General features: G+C 63.2%; 3 protein-coding genes across 4 annotated transcripts; all 3 read left to right on the top strand.

The window, feature by feature from the left end:
* Positions 1–76: 76 nt before the first annotated feature.
* On the top strand, positions 77–9,974 carry GIPR (gastric inhibitory polypeptide receptor). Its single transcript, XM_034072119.1, is given in 15 exon segments — positions 77–133; positions 1,331–1,418; positions 1,496–1,603; positions 1,677–1,798; positions 3,403–3,506; positions 4,421–4,568; positions 5,450–5,609; positions 6,161–6,221; positions 6,314–6,383; positions 6,777–6,865; positions 7,553–7,625; positions 7,627–7,692; positions 8,330–8,371; positions 9,806–9,861; positions 9,863–9,974. Coding segments are annotated over 15 exon segments (1,356 nt in total).
* Positions 9,975–11,214: 1,240 nt separating this feature from the next.
* Positions 11,215–13,863, top strand: FBXO46 (F-box protein 46). The gene is made up of 2 exons (XM_034072170.1): positions 11,215–11,256; positions 12,062–13,863. Exon 2 carries the CDS (start codon positions 12,106–12,108, stop codon positions 13,855–13,857), a length of 1,752 nt encoding a protein of 583 aa, XP_033928061.1. The 5' UTR covers positions 11,215–11,256; positions 12,062–12,105; the 3' UTR covers positions 13,858–13,863.
* A 1,889-nt stretch (positions 13,864–15,752) lies between these two features.
* Positions 15,753–20,991, top strand: QPCTL (glutaminyl-peptide cyclotransferase like). Of its 2 annotated transcripts, XM_034072150.1 has the most exons (7): positions 15,753–15,922; positions 16,497–16,652; positions 17,277–17,549; positions 18,054–18,209; positions 19,544–19,643; positions 19,730–19,846; positions 20,787–20,991. In XM_034072150.1, the coding sequence occupies exons 1-7, from the start codon at positions 15,758–15,760 to the stop codon at positions 20,930–20,932; spliced, it is 1,113 nt and encodes a 370-aa protein (XP_033928041.1). In that variant the 5' UTR covers positions 15,753–15,757; the 3' UTR covers positions 20,933–20,991. The 2 variants fall into 2 exon arrangements, with proteins under 2 accessions (XP_033928041.1, XP_033928042.1); XM_034072151.1 differs by lacking the exon at positions 19,730–19,846.
* Positions 20,992–21,519: the final 528 nt, after the last annotated feature.

Below are 21,519 nucleotides of genomic sequence, written 5' to 3'. Positions count from 1 at the left end.
AAGGGGGGGGGCACAAGGGACACGTGGTGCTGCCCCCCCTTCCCCATGGTTCTGCCCCCTCGCAGGAGCTGTTGCCATGGGGCACTGGGCAGCGACCCCCTCCCTGCTCCACCGGGTCCTGCGTGGGGCTGAGGTGAGAGCTGGGACCCCCAAGTGGGCACCTGTGCCTCAAAGGGGTGGCCCCATGGCTCTGTCCCCAATGGCTCCATCCCAATGGTTCCATCCCAATAGCTCCATCCCAATGGCTCCATCCCATTGGCTCCATCCCATTGGCTCCATCCCCAATGGCTCCATCCCAATGGTTCCATCCCCAATGGCTCCATCCCCAATGGCTCCATCCCCAATGGTTCCATCCCCAATGGCTCCATCCCCAATGGCTCCATCCCATTGTCTCCATCCCCAATGGCTCCATCCCATTGACTCCATCCCCAATGGCTCCATCCCATTGTCTCCATCCCAATGACTCCATCCCCAATGGCTCCATCCCCAATGGCTCCATCCCAATGGCTCCATCCCAATAACTCCATCCCCAATGGCTCCATCCCCAATGGGTCCATCCCATTGTCTCCATCCCAATGACTCCATCCCAATGACTCCATCCCCAATGGCTCCATCCCAATGGCTCCATCCCATTGGCTCCATCCCATTGGCTCCATCCCATTGTCTCCATCCCAATGACTCCATCCCCAATGGCTCCATCCCCAATGACTCCATCCCATTGACTCCATCCCCAATGGCTCCATCCCCAATGGCTCCATCCCCAATGACTCCATCCCATTGACTCCATCCCCAATGGCTCCATCCCCAATGGCTCCATCCCATTGGCTCCATCCCATTGGCTCCATCCCATTGACTCCATCCCAATGACTCCATCCCAATGGCTCCATCCCATTGGCTCCATCCCATTGTCTCCATCCCAATGACTCCATCCCATTGACTCCATCCCCAATGGCTCCATCCCCATTGGCTCCATCCCATTGACTCCATCCCATTGTCTCCATCCCATTGACTCCATCCCCAATGGCTCCATCCCATTGTCTCCATCCCAATGACTCCATCCCATTGACTCCATCCCCAATGACTCCATCCCCAATGGCTCCATCCCCAATGGCTCCATCCCCATTGGCTCCATCCCATTGTCTCCATCCCATTGACTCCATCCCATTGTCTCCATCCCATTGACTCCATCCCCAATGACTCCATCCCCAATGACTCCATCCCATTGACTCCATCCCATTGTCTCCATCCCATTGACTCCATCCCATTGACTCCATCCCATTGACTCCATCCCATTGGCTCCATCCCATTGTCTCCATCCCATATCCCCCAGGACCGCTCTGCCCGCGCCACCTTTGCCGCATGGCTCCGGTACCGCCAGGCCTGTGAGCAGCGCCTGCGCCTTGACCCCCCGGCCCCTGGTGAGCTCCGGCAATGGGGGGTGGGGGGGGTTTGGGGTCCCCCCCAGGGCCCCCCCTTGACCCCCATCACCCCCCAGGGCCCGTCTGCAACCGCAGCTTTGACCTCTATGCGTGCTGGGGGGATGCGGCCCCCAACAGCACTGCCAGCGTCCCCTGCCCCCCATACCTGCCCTGGCACCACCGAGGTACGTGGGGGGCGATGGGGGGCGATGTGGGGCACGGCTATGGGGCAGCCCCACGGGGTGACACCGGGCACAGTGCAGGGGGGGTTCGTGTTCCGGCGCTGCGGCCCCGATGGGCACTGGGTCAGTGATGGCACCGGGCGGCCGTGGCAGGACCATGGGCAGTGTGAGGACCCTGCGCCGGAGCAGCCACTGCAGGTATGGGGGCTATGGGGGGTACGGGGCTATGGGGTGTATGGGGGATATGGGGGGTACGGGGCTATGGGGGGTATGGGGCTATGGGGGGCTATGGGGTGTATGGGGGATATGGGGTGTATGGGGGATATGGGGGGTACGGGGCTATGGGGGGTATGGGGCTATGGGGGGCTATGGGGTGTATGGGGGATATGGGGTGTATGGGGGATATGGGGGGTACGGGGCTATGGGGGGTATGGGGCTTAGGGGGGCTATGGGGTGTATGGGGGATATGGGGTGTATGGGGGATATGGGGACTATGGGTGCTATGGGGGGTACGGGGCTATGGGGGGTATGGGGCTATGGGGTGTATGGGGGATATGGGGACTATGGGGGATATGGGGGGTATGGGGCTATGGGGGGCTATGGGGTGTATGGGGGATATGGGGAATATGGGTGCTATAGGGGGTACGGGGCTATGGAGGGTATGGGGCTATGGGGGGCTATGGGGCTATGGGGGGCTATGGGGTGTATGGGGGATATGGGGACTATGGGGGATATGGGGGGTACAGGGCTATGGGGGGTATGGGAGGTACTGGGGCTATGGGGGTTATGTGGGCTATGGGGACTATGGGAGCTATGGGATGTACGGGGCTATGGGGGGCTAGGAGGGCAAGCGGGGGTATGGGGGGTATGTGGGTTATGGGAGCTATGGGGGCTATGGGGCGCCGGCACAAGCCGGTGGTGCGGAGCGGGGCTGTGTCACGCTGCTGTGCCCCGTGCTGGGATGAGCTGGGATGAGCTGGGAGGAGGCAGTGTGGGATGAGGGGGGGATGCTGGGATGCGCCGGAGCGTGAGGCTCCGCACCGCGTTGGTCCATGGCAGACTGTGCCGTGCTCTGTGCCGGGTCCCGGCGCTGCGGGTGCCATCACCCTGGGTGTGCTCCTGTATCCCATACTGTGCTCCTGCATCCCATCCTGTGCTCCTGCATCCAATCCCGTGGTCCTGTATCCCATCCTGTGCTCCTGCATCCCATACTGTGCTCCTGCATCCAATCCCATGGTCCTGCATCCCATACTGTGCTCCTGCATCCCATCCTGTGCTCCTCCATCCCACCCTGTGCTCCTGCATCCAATCCGGTGCTCCTGCATCCCATCCTGTGCTCCTCCACCCTGTGCTCCTGCATCCCACCCTGTGCTCCTGCATCCCACCCTGTGCTCCTCCATCCCACCCTGTGCTCCTGCATCCCACCCTGTGCTCCTCCATCCCACCCTGTGCTCCTGCATCCCATACTGTGCTCCTCCATCCCACCCTGTGCTCCTGCATCCCACCCTGTGCTCCTGCATCCCATCCTGTGCTCCTCCATCCCACCCTGTGCTCCTGCATCCCCATCCGGTGCTCCTGTATCCCATCCTGTGCTCCTCCATCCCACCCTGTGCTCCTGCATCCCACCCTGTGCTCCTCCATCCCACCCTGTGCTCCTCCATCCCACCCTGTGCTCCTCCATCCCATCCCATGCTCCTCATCCCATGCCATTAACCCCATGCTGTGTTCCTGGATCGTGTCCCCTGCCCCATGGCCCCACGGCCCCACGGCCCCACGGCCCCGGTGCCGGTGCTGTCCCACAGCGCCAGGCCTGGCTGCTGGAGCAGCTCCGGCTGCTTTACACCGTCGGGTACTCCCTGTCCCTCGTGGCTCTGGTCCTGGCGCTGCTGCTGCTGCTGCTCTTCAGGTACCAACCTGCACCCATAGTGATGGGGCACCCATAGTGATGGGTACCCATAGTGATGGGTACCCATAGTGATGGGGCACCCATAGTGATGGGTACCCATAGTGATGGGTAACCATAGTGATGGGGCACCCATAGTGAGGGGTACCCATAGTGATGGGCACCCATAGTGATGGGTACCCATAGTGATGGGGCACCCATAGTGATGGGTACCCATAGTGATGGGCACCCATAGTGATGGGGCACCCACAGTGATGGACACCCATAGTGATGGGGCACCCATAGTGATGGACACCCATAGTGATGGGGCACCCATAGTGATGGGTAACCATAGTGATGGGTACCCATAGTGATGGGGCACCCATAGTGATGGGGCACCCATAGTGATGGGTACCCATAGTGATGGGGCACCCATAGTGATGGGTACCCATAGTGATGGGGCACCCATAGTGATGGGTACCCATAGTGATGGGGCACCCATAGTGATGGGTACCCATAGTGATGGGGCACCCATAGTGATGGGGCACCCATAGTGATGGGTACCCATAGTGATGGGGCACCCATAGTGATGGGTACCCATAGTGATGGGCACCCATAGTGAGGGGTACCCATAGTGATGGGCACCCATATTGATGGGCACACATAGTGAGGGGTGCCCATAGTGATAGACACATAATGATGGGCACCTACCCATAGTGATGAGCACAAATGGTAATGGACACCAATAGTGATGGGCACCCATAGTGATGGGTACCCATAGTGATGGGCACCCATAGTGATGGGTACCCGTAGTGATGGGTAACCATAGTGATGGGGCACCCATAGTGATGGGCACCCATAGTGACGGGACCCCCATGGTGCCGGGACCCCCCTGCTATGGGGTGGTACCACCCATGCCCCCCCCCGGTGTTTCCCAGGCGCCTTCGCTGCACCCGCAACTTGATCCACGCCAACCTGTTCGTGTCCTTCGTGCTCCGAGCCGGGTCCATCCTGACCCGGGACGCGCTCCTGCAGCGCCGCCTGCGGGTCGGGAGCGCGCACCCGCTGCAGGGGCTGCGGCTCGAGGTGCGGGGGGGGATGGGGGATACAGGGGGGGGATGATGGGATGCAGTGGGATGTGGGATACAGGGGGGGGATGCTGGGATGTGGGATACAATGAGGGGATGCTGGGATGTGGGATACAATGAGGGGATGCTGGGATGTGGGATACGGGGGGGGATGCTGGGATGCAGCGGGATGTGGGATACAGGGGGGGGGGATGCTGGGATGTGGGATACAACGGGGGGATGATGGGATACGGGGGGGGGATGCTGGAATGCAGTGGGATGTGGGATACAGGGGGGGGATGATGGGATGCGGGACACAACAGGGGGATGCTGGGATGTAACGGGATGTGGGATACAGGGGGGGGATGCAGTGGGATGCGGGACACAACAGGGGGAGGGCCTCGGTCACCATTGCCCCTCCTGCTCCCCCCCATGGCCTCTGTCACGGTGCTGTCCCGGTGCCATCCCGGTGCCATCCCAGTGTTGTCCCGGTGCCGTCCCGGTGCCATCCGGTGCCATCCCGGTGCCATCCGGTGCCATCCGGTGCCATCCGGTGCCATCCGGTGCCATCCCGGTGTTGTCCCGGTGCCATCCGGTGCCATCCCGGTGTTGTCCCGGTGCCATCCCGGTGCCATCCGGTGCCATCCCGGTGCCATCCCAGTGTTGTCCCGGTGCCATCCGGTGCCATCCGGTGCCATCCCGGCGCCGTCCCGGTGCCATCCCAGTGTTGTCCCGGTGCCATCCCGGTGCCATCCCGGTGCCATCCCAGTGTTGTCCCGGTGCCATCCGGTGCCATCCGGTGCCATCCCGGTGCTGTCCCGGTGCCATCCCGGTGCCATTCGGTGCCATCCCGGTGCCATCCGGTGCCATCCCGGTGCCATCCGGTGCCATCCGGTGCAGGCCGTGGCCGGGTGCCGCTTGGCCCAGGCCATCACCCAGTACTGTGTGGGAGCCAACTACGGGTGGCTGCTGGCAGAGGGGCTGTTCCTGCACAAGCTGCTGGTGCTGGCAGCCTTCTCCGGAGAGCGCTGCCTGCCGGCATTCCTGCTGCTGGGATGGGGTGAGCGCCGTATCCCACATCCCATACCCCATATCCCATATCCCTATATCCCTGTATCCCTGTATCCCACATTCCATATCCCTGTATCCTACATCCCATATCCCATTTCCCACATCCCATATCCCTGTATCCCACATCCCATATCCCTATATCCCATATACCATATCCCATACTCCATATTCCATATCCCACATCCCACAGCCCATATCCCTATATCCCATATCCCATACCACATATCCCATATCCCATACCCCATACCACATATCCCACATCCCATATCCCCATACCCCATACCCCATATTCCATATCCCATATCCCACACCCATATCCTACATCCCACATCCCATATCCCACATCCTATATCCCATATCCCATATCCCTATATCCCATATCCCATACCACATATCCCATACCCCATACCACATATCCCACATTCTATATCCCACATCCCATATCCCCATACCCCATATCCCATATCCCACACCCATATCCTACATCCCACATCCCATATCCCACATCCTATATCCCATATCCCTCATTCCCCCCCCCAGGTGCCCCCCTGCTCTTCGTGGTGCCATGGGTGGTGGTGCGGTACCTCTATGAGAATGAGGGGTGAGGTCCCCAGACCCCCCCCAGTTCCATGCCCCCCCCTTGGCCCCTCGGGGTCCCCAAGGGGGGTCCGGGGTGACCGAGCCCCATGGCAGATGCTGGGAGAGGAACGAGAAGGCAGCGGTTTGGTGGATCATCCGGTGCCCCATCCTGGCGGCCGTGGCGGTGGGGACATGGGGGGACATGGGGGGGCATTGGGGGGCATGGGGGGGAGATGGGGAGGACCATAGGGGGGATATGGGGGGGACATGGAGGGGGATATGGGGGGAATATGGGGGAGACATGGGGGGAATATGGGGGGGGAGATGGGGAGGGTATGGGGGGGATATGGAGGGGATATGGGCAGGGAGATGGAATGGATATTGGGGGGGGCATGGGGGGAGATATGGAGGGTATGGGGGGATATGGAGGGGATATATGGGGGGTCATGGAAGGGATATGGGGGTCATAGGGGGGACATGGGGGGAGATGGGGGGATATGAGGGTGACATAGGGGGGTCACGGGGGGGTCACGGGGGGGTCACGGGGGGGTCACCGCCGCCATCTCCGTGTCCTCAGGTGAACTTCGTGGTCTTCATCCGCATTGTCCGTATCCTCGTGGCCAAGGTCCGGGCGCAGCAGGTGTCACGTGGGGACACCAGGGTCAGGTGAGGACAGCGGGGTCACGTGAGGACACCGGGGTCACGTGGGGACACCGGGGTCAGGTGAGGACATTGGGATCAGGTGAGGACACTGGGGTCAGGTGAGGACACCAGGTGTCACATGAGGACACCAGGGTCAGGTGAGGACATTGGGGCTCCCCCATGTCCTCAATGGGGGGGTCCCCATCGTGTGTGTCCCCCCCCCCCAGGCTGGCACGGTCCACATGTCCTCAATGGGGGGGTCCCCATCGTGTCCCCTCCCCCCCCAGGCTGGCACGGTCCACATGTCCTCAATGGGGAGGTCCCCATCGTGTCCCCTCCCCCCCCCCAGGCTGGCGCGGTCCACATGTCCTCAATGGGGGGGTCCCCATGTGCCCTGTCCCCCCCCAGGCTGGTGCGGTCCACATGTCCTCAATGGGGGGGTCCCCATCGTGTCCCCTCCCCCCCCCCAGGCTGGCACGGTCCACATGTCCTCAATGGGGGGGTCCCCATGTGCCCTGTCCCCCCCCAGGCTGGTGCGGTCCACATGTCCTCAATGGGGGGGTCCCCATCGTGTCCCCTCCCCCCCCCAGGCTGGCGCGGTCCACATGTCCTCAATGGGGGGGTCCCCATCGTGTCCTCTCCCCCCCCAGGCTGGCGCGGTCCACATGTCCTCAATGGGGGGGGTCCCCATCGTGTCCCCTCCCCCCCCAGGCTGGCACGGTCCACACTGACCCTGATCCCGCTGCTGGGGGTGCACGAAGTCGCCTTCGCCTTGGTGGGGGATGGGCCCGGGGGGGGGGGCCCTGCGCCTCGTGCGGCTCTGCCTGCAAGTGCTGCTGTCCTCGTCACAGGCAGGGAGGGGATGGGATGGGGATGGGGTGTGGGATGTGGGATGTGGGGTATGGGATATGGGGTATGGGATATGGGATATGGGATATGGGGTATGGGATATGGGGTGTGGGATGTGGGGTATGGGGATGGGATGTGGGGATGGGGTATGGGATGTGGGGTATGGGGATGGGGTGTGGGGATGGGATGTGGGGTATGGGGTGTGGGGTATGGGGATGGGGTATGGGTATGGGATGTGGGGTATGGGATGTGGGGTATGGGATGTGGGGTATGGGGATGGGGTGTGGGGATGGGATGTGGGGATGGGGTATGCAGTATGGGATATGGGGTCTGGGGTATGGGGTGTGGGATATGGGATGTGGTATATGGGGTAGGGGTATGGGATGTGGGATATGGGGTATGGGATATGGGGATGCGATGTGAGGATGGGGTATGGTGTATGCGGTGTGGAATATGGGGTATGGGATATAGAATACGGGATGTGAGGTATGGGATATGGGGTATGCGATATGGGACGTGCTATATGGGGTATGTGATGTGGGATATGACACATGCATGGCCATGGGGGCTGCAATGGGGGGGTGGCTCTTGCAATGGGGGGGTGTTCACGATATATCGCGATACCCGCCCCCCCCCCAGGGCCTTGTTGTCAGCGTCCTCTACTGCTTCGTCAACAAGGAGGTGCGGTACTGGGGTGCTACCGGGGGGGGGGGGGGCCGGGTCTTGTCCTGGCGTGACGCTGCCGTTCCCGTTCTGACGCTGCCGTTCCCGTTCTGACGCTGCCGTTCCCGTTCTGACGCTGCCGTTCCCCGTTCCGCCGCTGTGTGTCGCTGCCGTTCCCGTTCTAACGCTGCCGTTCCCGTTCTGACGCTGCCGTTCCCGTTCCGCCGCTGCCGTTCCCCGTTCGGCCGCTGTGTGTCGCTGCCGTTCCCCGTTCCGCCGCTGCCGTTCCCCGTTCGGCCGCTGTGTGTCGCTGCCGTTCCCGTTCCGCCGCTGCCGTTCCCCGTTCGGCCGCTGTGTGTCGCTGCCGTTCCCGTTCTAACGCTGCCGTTCCCCGTTCGGCCGCTGTGTGTCGCTGCCGTTCCCCGTTCCGCCGCTGCCGTTCCCCGTTCGGCCGCTGTGTGTCGCTGCCGTTCCCGTTCTGACGCTGCCGTTCCCGTTCCGCCGCTGCCGTTCCCCGTTCGGCCGCTGGGTGTCGCTGCCGTTCCCATTCCGCCGCTGCCGTTCCCCGTTCGGCCGCTGTGTGTCGCTGCCGTTCCCCGTTCTAACGCTGCCGTTCCCGTTCTGACGCTGCCGTTCCCATTCCGCCGCTGCCGTTCCCGTTCTGACGCTGCCGTTCCCGTTCCGCCGCTGCCGTTCCCCGTTCGGCCGCTGGGTGTCGCTGCCGTTCCCGTTCCGCCGCTGCCGTTCCCCGTTCGGCCGCTGGGTGTCGCTGCCGTTCCCCGTTCCGCCGCTGCCGTTCCCCGCTCGGCCGCTGTGTGTCGCTGCCGTTCCCGTTCTAACGCTGCCGTTCCCGTTCTAACGCTGCCGTTCCCGTTCCGCCGCTGCCGTTCCCCGTTCCGCCGCTGTGTGTCGCTGCCGTTCCCGTTCCGCCGCTGCCGTTCCCCGTTCGGCCGCTGTGTGTCGCTGCCGTTCCCGTTCCGCCGCTGCCGTTCCCCGTTCGGCCGCTGTGTGTCGCTGCCGTTCCCGTTCTAACGCTGCCGTTCCCGTTCCGCCGCTGCCGTTCCCCGTTCCGCCGCTGCCGTTCCCCGTTCGGCCGCTGTGTGTCGCTGCCGTTCCCGTTCTGACGCTGCCGTTCCCGTTCCGCCGCTGCCGTTCCCGTTCTGACGCTGCCGTTCCCGTTCCGCCGCTGCCGTTCCCCGTTCGGCCGCTGTGTGTCGCTGCCGTTCCCCGTTCCGCCGCTGCCGTTCCCCGTTCCGCCGCTGCCGTTCCCCGTTCGGCCGCTATGTGTCGCTGCCGTTCCCGTTCTAACGCTGCCGTTCCCGTTCTGACGCTGCCGTTCCCGTTCTAACGCTGCCGTTCCCGTTCTAACGCTGCCGTTCCCGTTCTAACGCTGCCGTTCCCGTTCTGACGCTGCCGTTCCCCGTTCGGCCGCTGTGTGTCGCTGTGCCGCAGGTTCAGGCCGAGGTGCGCCGCTGTTGGCAGCGCTGCCGCCTCTCCGCCCCCCGCCCCCCCCCCTCGGGGCCCCCCCCGCCGGTGCCGCCGTTACGAGGCCGTGGGGGGGGAGCGGCCGCCGCCCCCCCCCGGTACCGGGGGGCACCCGGGGGCAGAGAGCGTCTGCTGAGGGGGGACCCCATCATTGGGGGATGGGAGGGGCTTGGGGGGGGTCCTCGATGCCTTGGGGGGGGTCTTGGGGGTCCCTCTATACCTTTGGGTGCTGGGGGGGGGTAGGGGGGTCCCCAGGTCTGAACCATACAAATACACGTGGTGGCGCTGAGAGTGCTGTGGAATGAACTGGGGGGGGGCACTGGGATGAGCTGGGATGCACTGGAGTGCATTGGGATGCATTGGGATGCGTTGGGATGCACTGGGATGCGTTGGGATGCACTGGGATGCACTGGGATGCACTGGGATGCTTTAGGATGCACTGAGATGCGCTGGGATGTGTTGGGATGCACTGGGATGCACTGGGATGCGCTGGGATGCGCTGGGATGCACTGGGATGCACTGGGATGCGTTGGGATGCACTGGGATGCGCTGGGATGCACTGGGATGAGCTGGGATGCGCTGGAGTGCATTGGGATGCATTGGGATGCGCTGGGATGCACTGGGATGCGTTGGGATGCACTGGGATGCGTTAGGATGCACTGGGATGCGTTGGGATGCACTGGGATGCGTTGGGATGCACTGCAGTGCATTGGGATACGCTGGGATGTGTTGGGATGCACTGGGGTGCATTGGGATGCACTGGGATGTGTTGGGATGCACTGGGATGCACTGGGATGCGCTGGGATGTGTTGGGGTGCACTGGGGTGCACTGGGATGCACTGGGATGTGTTGGGGTGCACTGGGATGCGCTGGGAGGTGTTGGGGTGCACTGGGATGCGCTGGGATGCACTGGGATGTGTTGGGGTGCACTGGGATGCACTGGGATGTGTTGGGATGCACTGGGATGCACTGGGATGCACTGGGATGTGTTGGGGTGCACTGGGATGTGTTGGGGTGCACTGGGATGCACTGGGATGCGCTGGGATGTGTTGGGATGCACTGGGATGCGTTAGGATGCACTGGGATGCACTGGGATGCGCTGGGATGCACTGCAGTGCATTGGGATGCGCTGGGATGCACTGGGATGCGTTAGGATGCACTGGGCTGCACTGGGATGCGCTGGGATGCACTGGGATGCGCTGGGATGCGCTGGGATGCACTGGGATGCTTTAGTTCGCTTTATCCTCACCGCGCATGCGCGGAGTCCGTCCCCCCCCGTCCCCCCCCCATCAGCCTACATCTCCCATCATCCCCTTCGCGGGGGCGCCGGCGCGCTGCGCCGCCGCTGTGCGCATGCGCGGGGGGGCACCCCGGAAGCGGCTCGGAGAGGCGGAGCGGCCGCGCCCGGCACCTGCCCGGTGAGCGGGGGAGGGGCGGCGGCACCGGGCGGGTCACGTGGTACGAGACCGGGGGGGCGGGGCCTGGGGGGGGGAGGGGGGAGGGGCGGACCCGGTCCCGGCATCGGTAACGGCACCGGGGACGGCGCAACGGGAGGGGGGGGGGGCGGGGGCGCAGGTTCGGGCTCCCGACAGCCCCCGCGGTTACCGGATACCCTGAGCCCCGCCCCCCTCCCGTTCCCCCCCGGTGCGGGCCGCGAGCACCGGCAGGGCCCACGCGGGACCGGGGCGGGCGGGGACACGTGGCCACGCCCCCTCCGCGCTGGCCACGCCCCCTCAGCGCTGGCCACGCCCCCCGCGGGCTCCGGCCGCGCCCCCTCGGGCCACCGCGCTGCCACCGTCCATATATGGGCATGGCCCGAAAGCGGCTTCCTGATTGGTCGGCGAGGTCGCTGAGGGGGCGGGGACTCTGGCGAGGGGCGGTGAGGGGGCGGGGCTCACGGTGAGGGCGAGGCTGGGGGCGGGGCGTGGGAAAGGGGCGGGGCGTGGAGGGGGCGTGCTAAGGATGGGGGGGGCATTGGGGTCACCCCATGAGACCCATAACCCCATAGCAGGTCCATACTGGTCCCACCAGACCCATATGGGTCCAAACTGGCCCAAGCAGCCCCATAGTGGGTCCATTCTGGTCCCACCAGCCCCATATTGGGTCCATTCTGGTTCCACCAGCCCCATACTGGCCCCAGCATCCCCATACTGGTCCTAGCATCCCCATAGCAGCCCCATACTGGCCTCAGCATCCCTGCTAACCGCGCTCTCCTCCCGGCAGCGCCGGCGCCGCGGCAGCCGCCCCGGCAGTGCCATGCAGCCCTGATGGAGCCCAACGCCTTCCCACAGCTGCAGCTCTGGTGCCCGCGGCCCTTCGGCACCTACAGCCAGAACAAGCCATGCGCCGGCCCCGGCAGCGCCAAGAAACCCTTCAGCCCCTCCTGCCGCCACACCGAGAACACGCCACCCACCGGCACTGGCACCGGCACTGGCACCGGGACCTCACCGCCGGCCGCCGCGGCACCGCCGGCACCACCAACCCCAGCGTCGGAGGAGGGCCGGGTGCTGCTGGACACATGGTACGTCATCAAGCCCGGTAACACCAAGGAGAAGGTGGCTTTCTTCGTGGCGCACCAGTGCGGCGCCGGCGCCCGCGCCAGCACCATGAAGGTGAAGGGCAACTGGGGCAGCGACAGCTCCAAAGCCAAGCGGCGCCGGCGCTGCCACGACCCCGGCAAGGCCAAGGCGAGCGCGGTGAGCACCGGCGAGGAGGCGGCTGAGGCGGCCGAGCTGGTGTCGGTGGCGGAGATGGTGGCGCTGGTGGAGCAGCGCGCGGCGCTGGCGCTGCAGAGCTTCCCCCCGGTGCTGGTGGAGGCGCCGGGAGGCGAGGCCAAGGCCGCGAGCGCTGCCGACTGCAGCCGCGTGGCCGAAGCCGTCGCCCACTTCGAGTCGCGGCACCGCGACGGTGCCGCCAGACCCAACGGCTTGTGCCGGCCCGGCGCCGAATGCACCGCGGCGGCGGCCTCGGCAGCGCCCGGGGAGGTCCGCATCGCCTTCCGCATCGCCAGCGGCCGCGAGCCCCGCGCCGGCCCCACCACCGCCGGCACCGAGCCCGGTGCTGCCGCCCGGCCCGGTTGTGTGTTTGTGAGCGGCGCCGGCGCCGGCGGCCGCGCCAAGGACAAGATCACATGTGACCTGTACCGTTTGATCAGCCCCTCGCGGGATGTGCTCCCCACCAACGTGGAGCTGCTCTTGGCTGCCGCCGGGCCCAAGGGGGACGGTGACGGTGATGCCACGGCCGCGGCGCGCGGGGAGGGTTCGGCATCACCGTCGGCCAAGGCGGACGCGTGCGAGGGCGCGGCGGAGGCGGCGCCGGGCCGGGATTGCGCCGCCGGCTTCCACGTGGACGTGGTGGTCACCGGCGTCGTGGACCAATGCGTGTTCTATGGCAAGGACAGCGCCAAGCAAGTGACGGAGGAGACGGTGCGGCTGCCGGCGGCACCCAAGGACGAGCCCTCCCCGCCGCCGCCGCCGCCACCGGGGCAGCTCTTCCTGTTCCCCATCGCCGACGAACCGGCGGCGGCGGCGCCGGAACCGGAGCCGGTGAGTGACCCGGCGCTGTGCCGGTTGTACCGCCACGTGTCCCACGACTTCCTGGAGATCCGGTTCAAGATCCAGCGCCTGCTGGAGCCGCGGCAGTACATGCTGCTGCTGCCGGAGCACGTCATGGTGAAGATCTTCAGCTACCTGCCCACCCAGGCGCTGGCCGCCCTCAAGTGCTCCTGCCATTACTTCAAGTCCCTCATCGAGACCTTCGGCGTCCGCGCCACCGACTCGCGGTGGACGCGGGACCCCCTGTACCGCGACGACCCCTGCAAGCAGTGCCGCAAGCGCTACGAGAAGGGGGACGTGTCGCTGTGCCGCTGGCACCCCAAGCCCTACCACCACGACCTGCCCTACGGCCGCTCCTATTGGATGTGCTGCCGCCGGCCCGACAAGGAGGCGCCGGGATGCCGCGTGGGGCTGCACGATAACAATTGGGTGCATCCGGCGCCGCGGCGCGAGGATGGGAGGTGAAGGGGGGGGGGGTGGGGAGGGGGTTGGGGGGGTTTGGTGATGGAGGAAAAGAAAATGAAAACCAAAAAGAGCCAAGTTTGGAGTGGAAATGGGGAGGGGGGGCGGGGGTGGGGCCGTGGTGGTGGTGCCATGGAGGATGCTGGCCCCATGGCAATGACCCTATGGAGGATGCTGGCCCCATGGCAATGATCCTACAGAAGGTGCTGGATCCATGGGGGGTGCTGATCCCATGGTAATGGTCTGATGGAGGGGGCTGGACCCATGCTGGTGATCCCACAGAAGATGCTGGATCCATGCAAGGTGCTGGCCCCATGGCAATGACCCTATGGAGCGTGCTGGCCCCATAGCAATGACCCTATGGAGGATGCTGACCCCATGGCAATGACCCTATGGAGCGTGCTGGCCCCATAGCAATGGCCCCATGGTAATGGCCTCATGGTAATGGCTTCATGGAGGGTGTTGGCCCTATGGCAATGACCCTATGGGGGATGCTGGCCCCATGGCAATGACACTATGGAGGATGCTGACCCCATGGCAATGACACTATGCAGGGTGCTGGCCCAATAGCAATGGCCCCATGGTAATGGCCTCATGGTAATGGCTTCATGGAGGGTGCTGGCCCCATGGCAATGACCCTATGGAGGATGCTGGCCCCATGGCAATGACCCTATGGATCGTGCTGGCCCCATAGCAATGGCCCTATGGAGGGTGCTGGCCCCATAGCAATGACCCTATGGAGGATGCTGGCCCCATAGCAATGACCCTATGGAGCGTGCTGGCCCCATAGCAATGGCCCCATGGTAATGCCCTCATGGTAATGGCTTCATGGAGGGTGCTGGCCCCATGGCAATGACCCTATGGGGGATGCTGGCCCCATGGCAATGACCCTATGGATCGTGCTGGCCCCATAGCAATGACCCTATGGAGGGTGCTGGCCCCATAGCAATGACCCTATGGAGGATGCTGGCCCCATAGCAATGACGCTATGGAGTGTGCTGGCCCCATAGCAATGGCCCCATGGTAATGGCCTCATGGTAATGGCTTCATGGAGGGTGCTGGCCCCATGGCAATGACCCTATGGGGGATGCTGGCCCCATAGCAATGACCCTATGGAGGGTGCTGGCCCCATAGCAATGACCCTATGGAGGATGCTGGCCCCATGGCAATGACCCTATGGAGGATGCTGGCCCCATAGCAATGACCCTATGGAGCGTGCTGGCCCCTAGCAATGGCCACATGGTAATGGCCTCATGGTAATGGCTTCATGGAGGGTGCTGGCCCCATGGCAATGACCCTATGGGGGATGCTGGCCCCATGGCAATGACACTATGCAGGGTGCTGGCCCCATGGCAATGACCCTATGGAGGATGCTGGCCCCATGGCAATGACACTATGCAGGGTGCTGGCCCCATGGCAATGACACTATGCAGGGTGCTGGCCCCATGGCAATGACCCTATGGAGCGTGCTGGCCCCATAGCAATGGCCCCATGGTAATAGCCTCATGGTAATGGCTTCATGGAGGGTGCTGGCCCCATGGCAATGACCCTATGGGGGATGCTGGCCCCATGGCAATGACACTATGCAGGGTGCTGGCCCCATGGCAATGACCCTATGGAGCGTGCTGGCCCCATAGCAATGACCCTATGGAGGATGCTGGCCCCATAGCAATGACCCTATGGAGGATGCTGGCCCCATGGTGGGTAACACCATATCGGGGATACCCCCTCCCTTCACCGTGACGTCACACGTTGCCGATGACATCACCCCGACGCAGCTCCGCCCCTCTCCGTCCGCTCCGCTCTCGGACCAGCAGGGGGCGTGTCCGAGCCCTCCCCTCGCCCAATCAGCGTCGGCCCCGTCTCCGGTTGGCCCCGCCCCCGCCTGGCCCCGCCCCTCGCCATGCGGAAGGGCTCCCGGCGCCCGCGGCCCCCGGGGCCGGTACCGGAGCCGCCGTTACCGGTAACGGGGGGGGGGCTGCGGCGGCCGCTGCTGCCGCTGATGGCGATGGCGGCCGCCGGGCTCCTCTACTGCGCATGGCCGCGGGGGGGGCCGGAGCCAGCGCCGGTGAGGCCCCCCCCGGACCCCCCCCCCGGACCCCGTTCTGGGGGTACCCAACCCCCCCCTCACCCCCGTTTGACCCCTTCCAGCCCCCCCCGGACCCCGTTCTGGGGGTACCCAAACCCCCCCCCCCGGACCCCGTTCTGGGGGTACCCAACCCCCCCCTCACCCCCGTTTGACCCCTTCCAGCCCCCCCCGGACCCCGTTCTGGGGGTACCCAACCCCCCCCTCACCTCCGTTTGACCCCTTCCAGCCCCCCCCGGACCCCGTTCTGGGGGTACCCAACCCCCCCCCGGACCCCGTTCTGGGGGTACCCAACCCCCCCCCGGAACCCGTTCTGGGGGTACCCAACCCCCCCCCGGACCCCGTTCTGGGGGTACCCAACCCCCCCCTCACCCCCGTTTGACCCCTTCCAGCCCCCCCCGGACCCCGTTCTGGGGGTACCCAAACCCCCCCTCCCGGACCCCGTTCTGGGGGTACCCAACCCCCCCCTCACCCCCGTTTGACCCCTTCCAGCCCCCCCCGGACCCCGTTCTGGGGGTACCCAACCCCCCCCTCACCCCCGTTTGACCCCTTCCAGCCCCCCCCGGACCCCGCTGTGCCCCCCCCGGCCTCGGAGCGATCCCTGCGGCAGCTCCTGGAGCGCTTGGATCCATCCCGGCTCCAGCGCCGCTTCCTGAGGCCCTTCCTGCGGGAGCGGGTGCCGGGGGGGCCGGGGAGCCGCGACGTGCGCCAGGTAAACCCATTGAAACCCATTGATCCCCATTGATGCCCATTGATGCCCATTGATCCCCATTGATGCCCATTGATGCCCATTCACCCCCACTGATCCCTATTGAGCCCCATTGATCTCCATTGACCCGCATTGATCCCCATTCACTCCCATTAATCCCCATTGATCCCTATTGATCCCCATTGATCCCCATTCACCCCCACTGATCCCTATTGAGCCCCATTGATCTCCATTGACCCGCATTGATCCCCATTCACCCCCATTAATCCCCATTGATCCCCATTCACCCCCATTGATCCCCATTCACCCCCATTGATCCCCATCGACTCTCATTGACCCCCATCGACACCCATTGCTCCCCATTGATCCGCATTGACCCCCATTGATCCCCATCGACTCTCATCGACCCCCATCGACACCCATTGCTCCCCATTGATCCGCATTGACCCCCATTGATCCCCATCGACTCTCATCGACCCCCATCGACACCCATTGCTCCCCATTGATCCGCATTGACCCCCATTGATCCCTATCGACCTTCATTGATCCCCATTGACCCCCATTGATCCCCATTGACCCCCATCGCTCCCCATCACTCCCCATTGCCCCCATTGCCCTGCCCCACAGCACATCACCGCCTGCCTGGAGGCTCTGGGCTGGCACGTGGAGCTCGACGCCTTCACCGCGCCCACGCCGCGCGGCGCCGTCACCTTCACCAACGTGGTGGCCACGGCGGCTCCCGGTGCCGCGCGGCGCCTGACGCTCGCCTGTCACTACGACACCAAAGTGCTGCCGGTGGCCGGAGCCTTCGTGGGCGCCGTGGACTCGGCCGCGCCGTGTGCCGCGCTCCTGGAGCTGGCGACGGCGCTCGAGGGGCCCCTGCGGCGAGCGCGGCGGGAGGTGCGCGATGGGGGGGGCCTGTGGGTGATAATGGGGTGAAATGGGATGTAATGGGGTTCCTATGGGTTATAATGGGGTGAAATGGGATGTAATGGGGTTCCTATGGGTTATAATGGGGTGAAATGGGATGTAATGGGGTTCCTATGGGTTATAATGGGGTGAAATGGGACGTAATGGGGTTCCTATGGGTTATAATGGGGTGAAATGGGATGTAATGGGGTTCCTATGGGTTATAATGGGGTGAAATGGGACGTAATGGGGTTCCTATGGGTTATAATGGGGTGAAATGGGATGTAATGGGGTTCCTATGGGTTATAATGGGGTGAAATGGGACATCTTAGGGTTCCTATGGGTTATAATGGGGTGAAATGGGACATAATAGGGTTCCTATGAGTTATAATGGGGTGAAATGGGCTATAATGGGATTCCTATGTGCCATATTGGGGGTCCCACATCCCACATCCCCCATCCCGCTCCCCCTTCCCGGTGTCCCGGTGCCCGCAGGGCGCGGAGCTGACGCTGCAGCTCCTGTTCCTGGATGGGGAGGAAGCGTTCGAGTCCTGGAGCGCCACAGACTCCCTGTATGGGGCCCGGCACCTGGCGGCGCGCATGGCGGCCACGCGGCACCGCAGCGGCACCGGCACCGAGCTCAGCGCCATGGTGAGACCGGTGGTCCCGGTGCTCTCATTGGTGTCCCCATGGCCATAGCACATTGAAATCCTCATTGATGCCCCATTGATGCCCCACTGATACCCCCATTGATGCCCCATTGATGCCCCATTGCTGCCCCATTGCTGCCCCACTGATGCCCCATTACTGTGACCCATTGCTGTCCCTATTGATGCCCCATTGCTGTGCCCCATTGATGCCCCATTGCTGTGCCCCATTGCTGTCCCCATTGCTGTCCCCATTGATGCCCCATTGACGCCCCCATTGACACCCCCATTGATGCCCCATTGATGCCCAATTGATGTCCCCATTGATGCCCCATTGATGTCCCCATTGATGCCCCATTGATGCCCAATTGCTGCCCCATTGCTGTCCCTATTGCTGTCCCTACTGATGCCCCATTACTGTGCCCCATTGCTGTCCCTATTGATGCCCCATTGCTGTGCCCCATTGATGCCCCATTGCTGTGCCCCATTGCTGTCCCCATTGCTGTCCCCATTGATGCCCCATTGACGCCCCCATTGACACCCCCATTGATGCCCCATTCACACCCCCATTGATGCCCAATTGATGTCCCCATTGATGCCCCATTGATGTCCCCATTGATGCCCCATTGATGCCCAATTGCTGCCCCATTGCTGTCCCTATTGCTGTCCCTACTGATGCCCCATTACTGTGCCCCATTGCTGTGCCCCATTGATGCCCCATTGCTGTGCCCCATTGATGCCCCATTGCTGTGCCCCATTGCTGTCCCCATTGCTGTCCCCATTGATGCCCCATTGACGCCCCCATTGACACCCCCATTGATGCCCCATTGCTGTGCCCCATTGCTGTCCCCATTGCTGTCCCCATTGATGCCCCATTGACGCCCCCATTGACACCCCCATTGATGCCCCATTCACACCCCCATTGATGCCCCATTGATGCCCAATTGATGTCCCCATTGATGCCCCATTGATGTCCCCATTGATGCCCCATTGATGCCCAATTGCTGTCCCATTGCTGTCCCTATTGCTGTCCCTACTGATGCCCCATTACTGTGCCCCATTGCTGTCCCTATTGATGCCCCATTGCTGTGCCCCATTGATGCCCCATTGCTGTGCCCCATTGCTGTCCCCATTGCTGTCCCCATTGATGCCCCATTGACGCCCCCATTGACACCCCCATTGATGCCCCATTCACACCCCCATTGATGCCCAATTGATGTCCCCATTGATGCCCCATTGATGTCCCCATTGATGCCCCATTGATGCCCAATTGCTGCCCCATTGACGCCCCACTGATGCCCCATTGCTGCCCCACTGATGCCCCATTGCCGTCCCCAGAGCCTGCTGGTGCTGCTGGACCTGTTGGGCGCCCGGGACCCTGCCATCCACAGCCACTTCCCCAGCACCCACCCCTGGTTCCTGCGCCTCGTCCGCATCGGTGCGGCCCCGGGGGGGGGGGGGTTAGGATCCGGGGGGGGTGGGGAGGAGCAGGGGGGGCTCAGACCTCGTGTCCCCCCCCCCCAGAGCAGCGGCTGCGGCGCATGGGGCTGCTCAATGCTACCCCCCAGGACCCCCCCTTCTTCCGCCTCAGCCCCGCACCAGGGCCCGTGGAGGACGATCACATCCCCTTCCTGCAGAGAGGTGCGGGGGGCACGGCCCCATCTGTGTCCTATGGAACACATCCCACATCCCATATCCCACATCCCATATCCTGTATCCTATGGAACACATCCCATGACCCACATCCCACATCCCATGTCCTGTATCCTATGGAACACATCCCACATCCCATATCCCATATCCCATATCCCATGTCCTGTATCCTATGGAACACATCCCATGACCCACATCCCATATCCCATGTCCTGTATCCTATGGAACACATCCCACATCCCATATCCCATGTCCCATGTCCTGTATCCTATGGAACACATCCCATGACCCACATCCCACATCCCATATCCCATGTCCTGTATCCTATGGAACACATCCCACATCCCATATCCCATGTCCCATGTCCTGTATCCTATGGAACACATCCCATGACCCATATCCCATAGCCCACATCCTGTATCCTATGGAACACATCCCATAGCCCATATCCCGTATCCTATATAACATATCTCATATCCCACATCCCATATCCCACATCCTGTATCCCATATCCTATGTCCCATATCCCATATCCTACATCCCATATCCTATATCCCACGTCCCATATCCTACATCCTATATCCCATATCCTATATCCCATATCCTACATCCTATATCCCATATCCTACATCCTATATCCCATATCCTATATCCCACGTCCCATATCCTACATCCTATATCCCATATCCTATATTCTGTATCCCATATCCCATATCTTATATCCCATATCCTACATCCTATATCCCATATCCTATATCCCATATCCTACATCCCATATCCTATATCCCACGTCCCATATCCTACATCCTGTATCCCATATCCCATATCTTATATCCCATATCACATAACCTATATCCCATATCCTATATTCTGTATCCCACATCCCCCATCCCATAGCCGCTATCCCCCAGCTCCCCTGTCCCCGCAGGAGTGCCGGTGCTGCACCTGATCCCGTTGCCGTTCCCCCCGGCCTGGCACACACCGGAGGACACGGAGCGGAACCTTCACCCCCCGACGCTGACGGATCTCACCCGGATCCTGCTCATCTTCATCGCGGAATTCCTGCACCTCTGACCCCCCCTCCCCCCCCCCGGAGCCGGATACACCAAAACTGCACTAAAACTGCACCAAAACTGCCCCAATTCCAAAAAATTCCCGGTTTATTGCTCGTACCGCCCGGGGGGGGGAGGGGCAGAAAGAGGGGGGGCCCCCCCCTGTCCAGTCCCCCCCCCCCCCGCTTTGAGTCAATGAGGGCCGGAGCGTCCGTGGGGCCCGGAGCCGGGAATACCGGGAATGCTGGGAGCGGGATCCGGTGACGCCGTCACCGCGGGTAAGGCACCGGCGAAGCCAAATGTGGGGTGGGAGGGGGGGCGGCATCATCCCCACCACCATGGGTGGGATCTGGTTGGGATGCGGTGGAATCCCAGTTGGAATCCGGTTGGGAAGCAGATGAGTCCTGGTTGGGATCTGGTTGATTCCCGGTTGGAATCTGGTTGGGGTGAAGCTGAGTCCTGGTTGGGATCCGGCTGGGAGGCAGCTGAGCGCTGGTTGGGATCTGGTTGAATCCCGGTTGGAATCTGGTTGGGGTGAAGCTGAGTCCTGACTGGGATCCGGTTGGGATCCAGATGAATCCCAGCAGGGACCCAGATGAGTCCCCATTG

Source organism: Melopsittacus undulatus, chromosome 24 (genome assembly GCF_012275295.1).
Source record: "Melopsittacus undulatus isolate bMelUnd1 chromosome 24, bMelUnd1.mat.Z, whole genome shotgun sequence".
NCBI lineage: Eukaryota > Metazoa > Chordata > Aves > Psittaciformes > Psittaculidae > Melopsittacus > Melopsittacus undulatus.
Note: the sequence above shows the minus strand (reverse complement) of the source record. Positions and strands in the feature narration are given on the sequence as shown.

What these genes read in the sequence shown, in the direction of transcription:
- FBXO46 (XM_034072170.1), top strand. Translation starts at nt 12,106, where the DNA reads ATGGAGCCCAACGCCTTCCCACAGCTGCAGCTCTGGTGCCCGCGGCCC.
- QPCTL (XM_034072150.1), top strand. Translation starts at nt 15,758, where the DNA reads ATGCGGAAGGGCTCCCGGCGCCCGCGGCCCCCGGGGCCGGTACCGGAG. An exon ending in GCACCGAGCTCAGCGCCATG is followed by an intron (nt 18,210 to 19,543) that starts GTGAGACCGGTG and finishes TGCCGTCCCCAG; the next exon opens with AGCCTGCTGGTGCTGCTGGA. An exon ending in CATCCCCTTCCTGCAGAGAG is followed by an intron (nt 19,847 to 20,786) that starts GTGCGGGGGGCA and finishes CTGTCCCCGCAG; the next exon opens with GAGTGCCGGTGCTGCACCTG.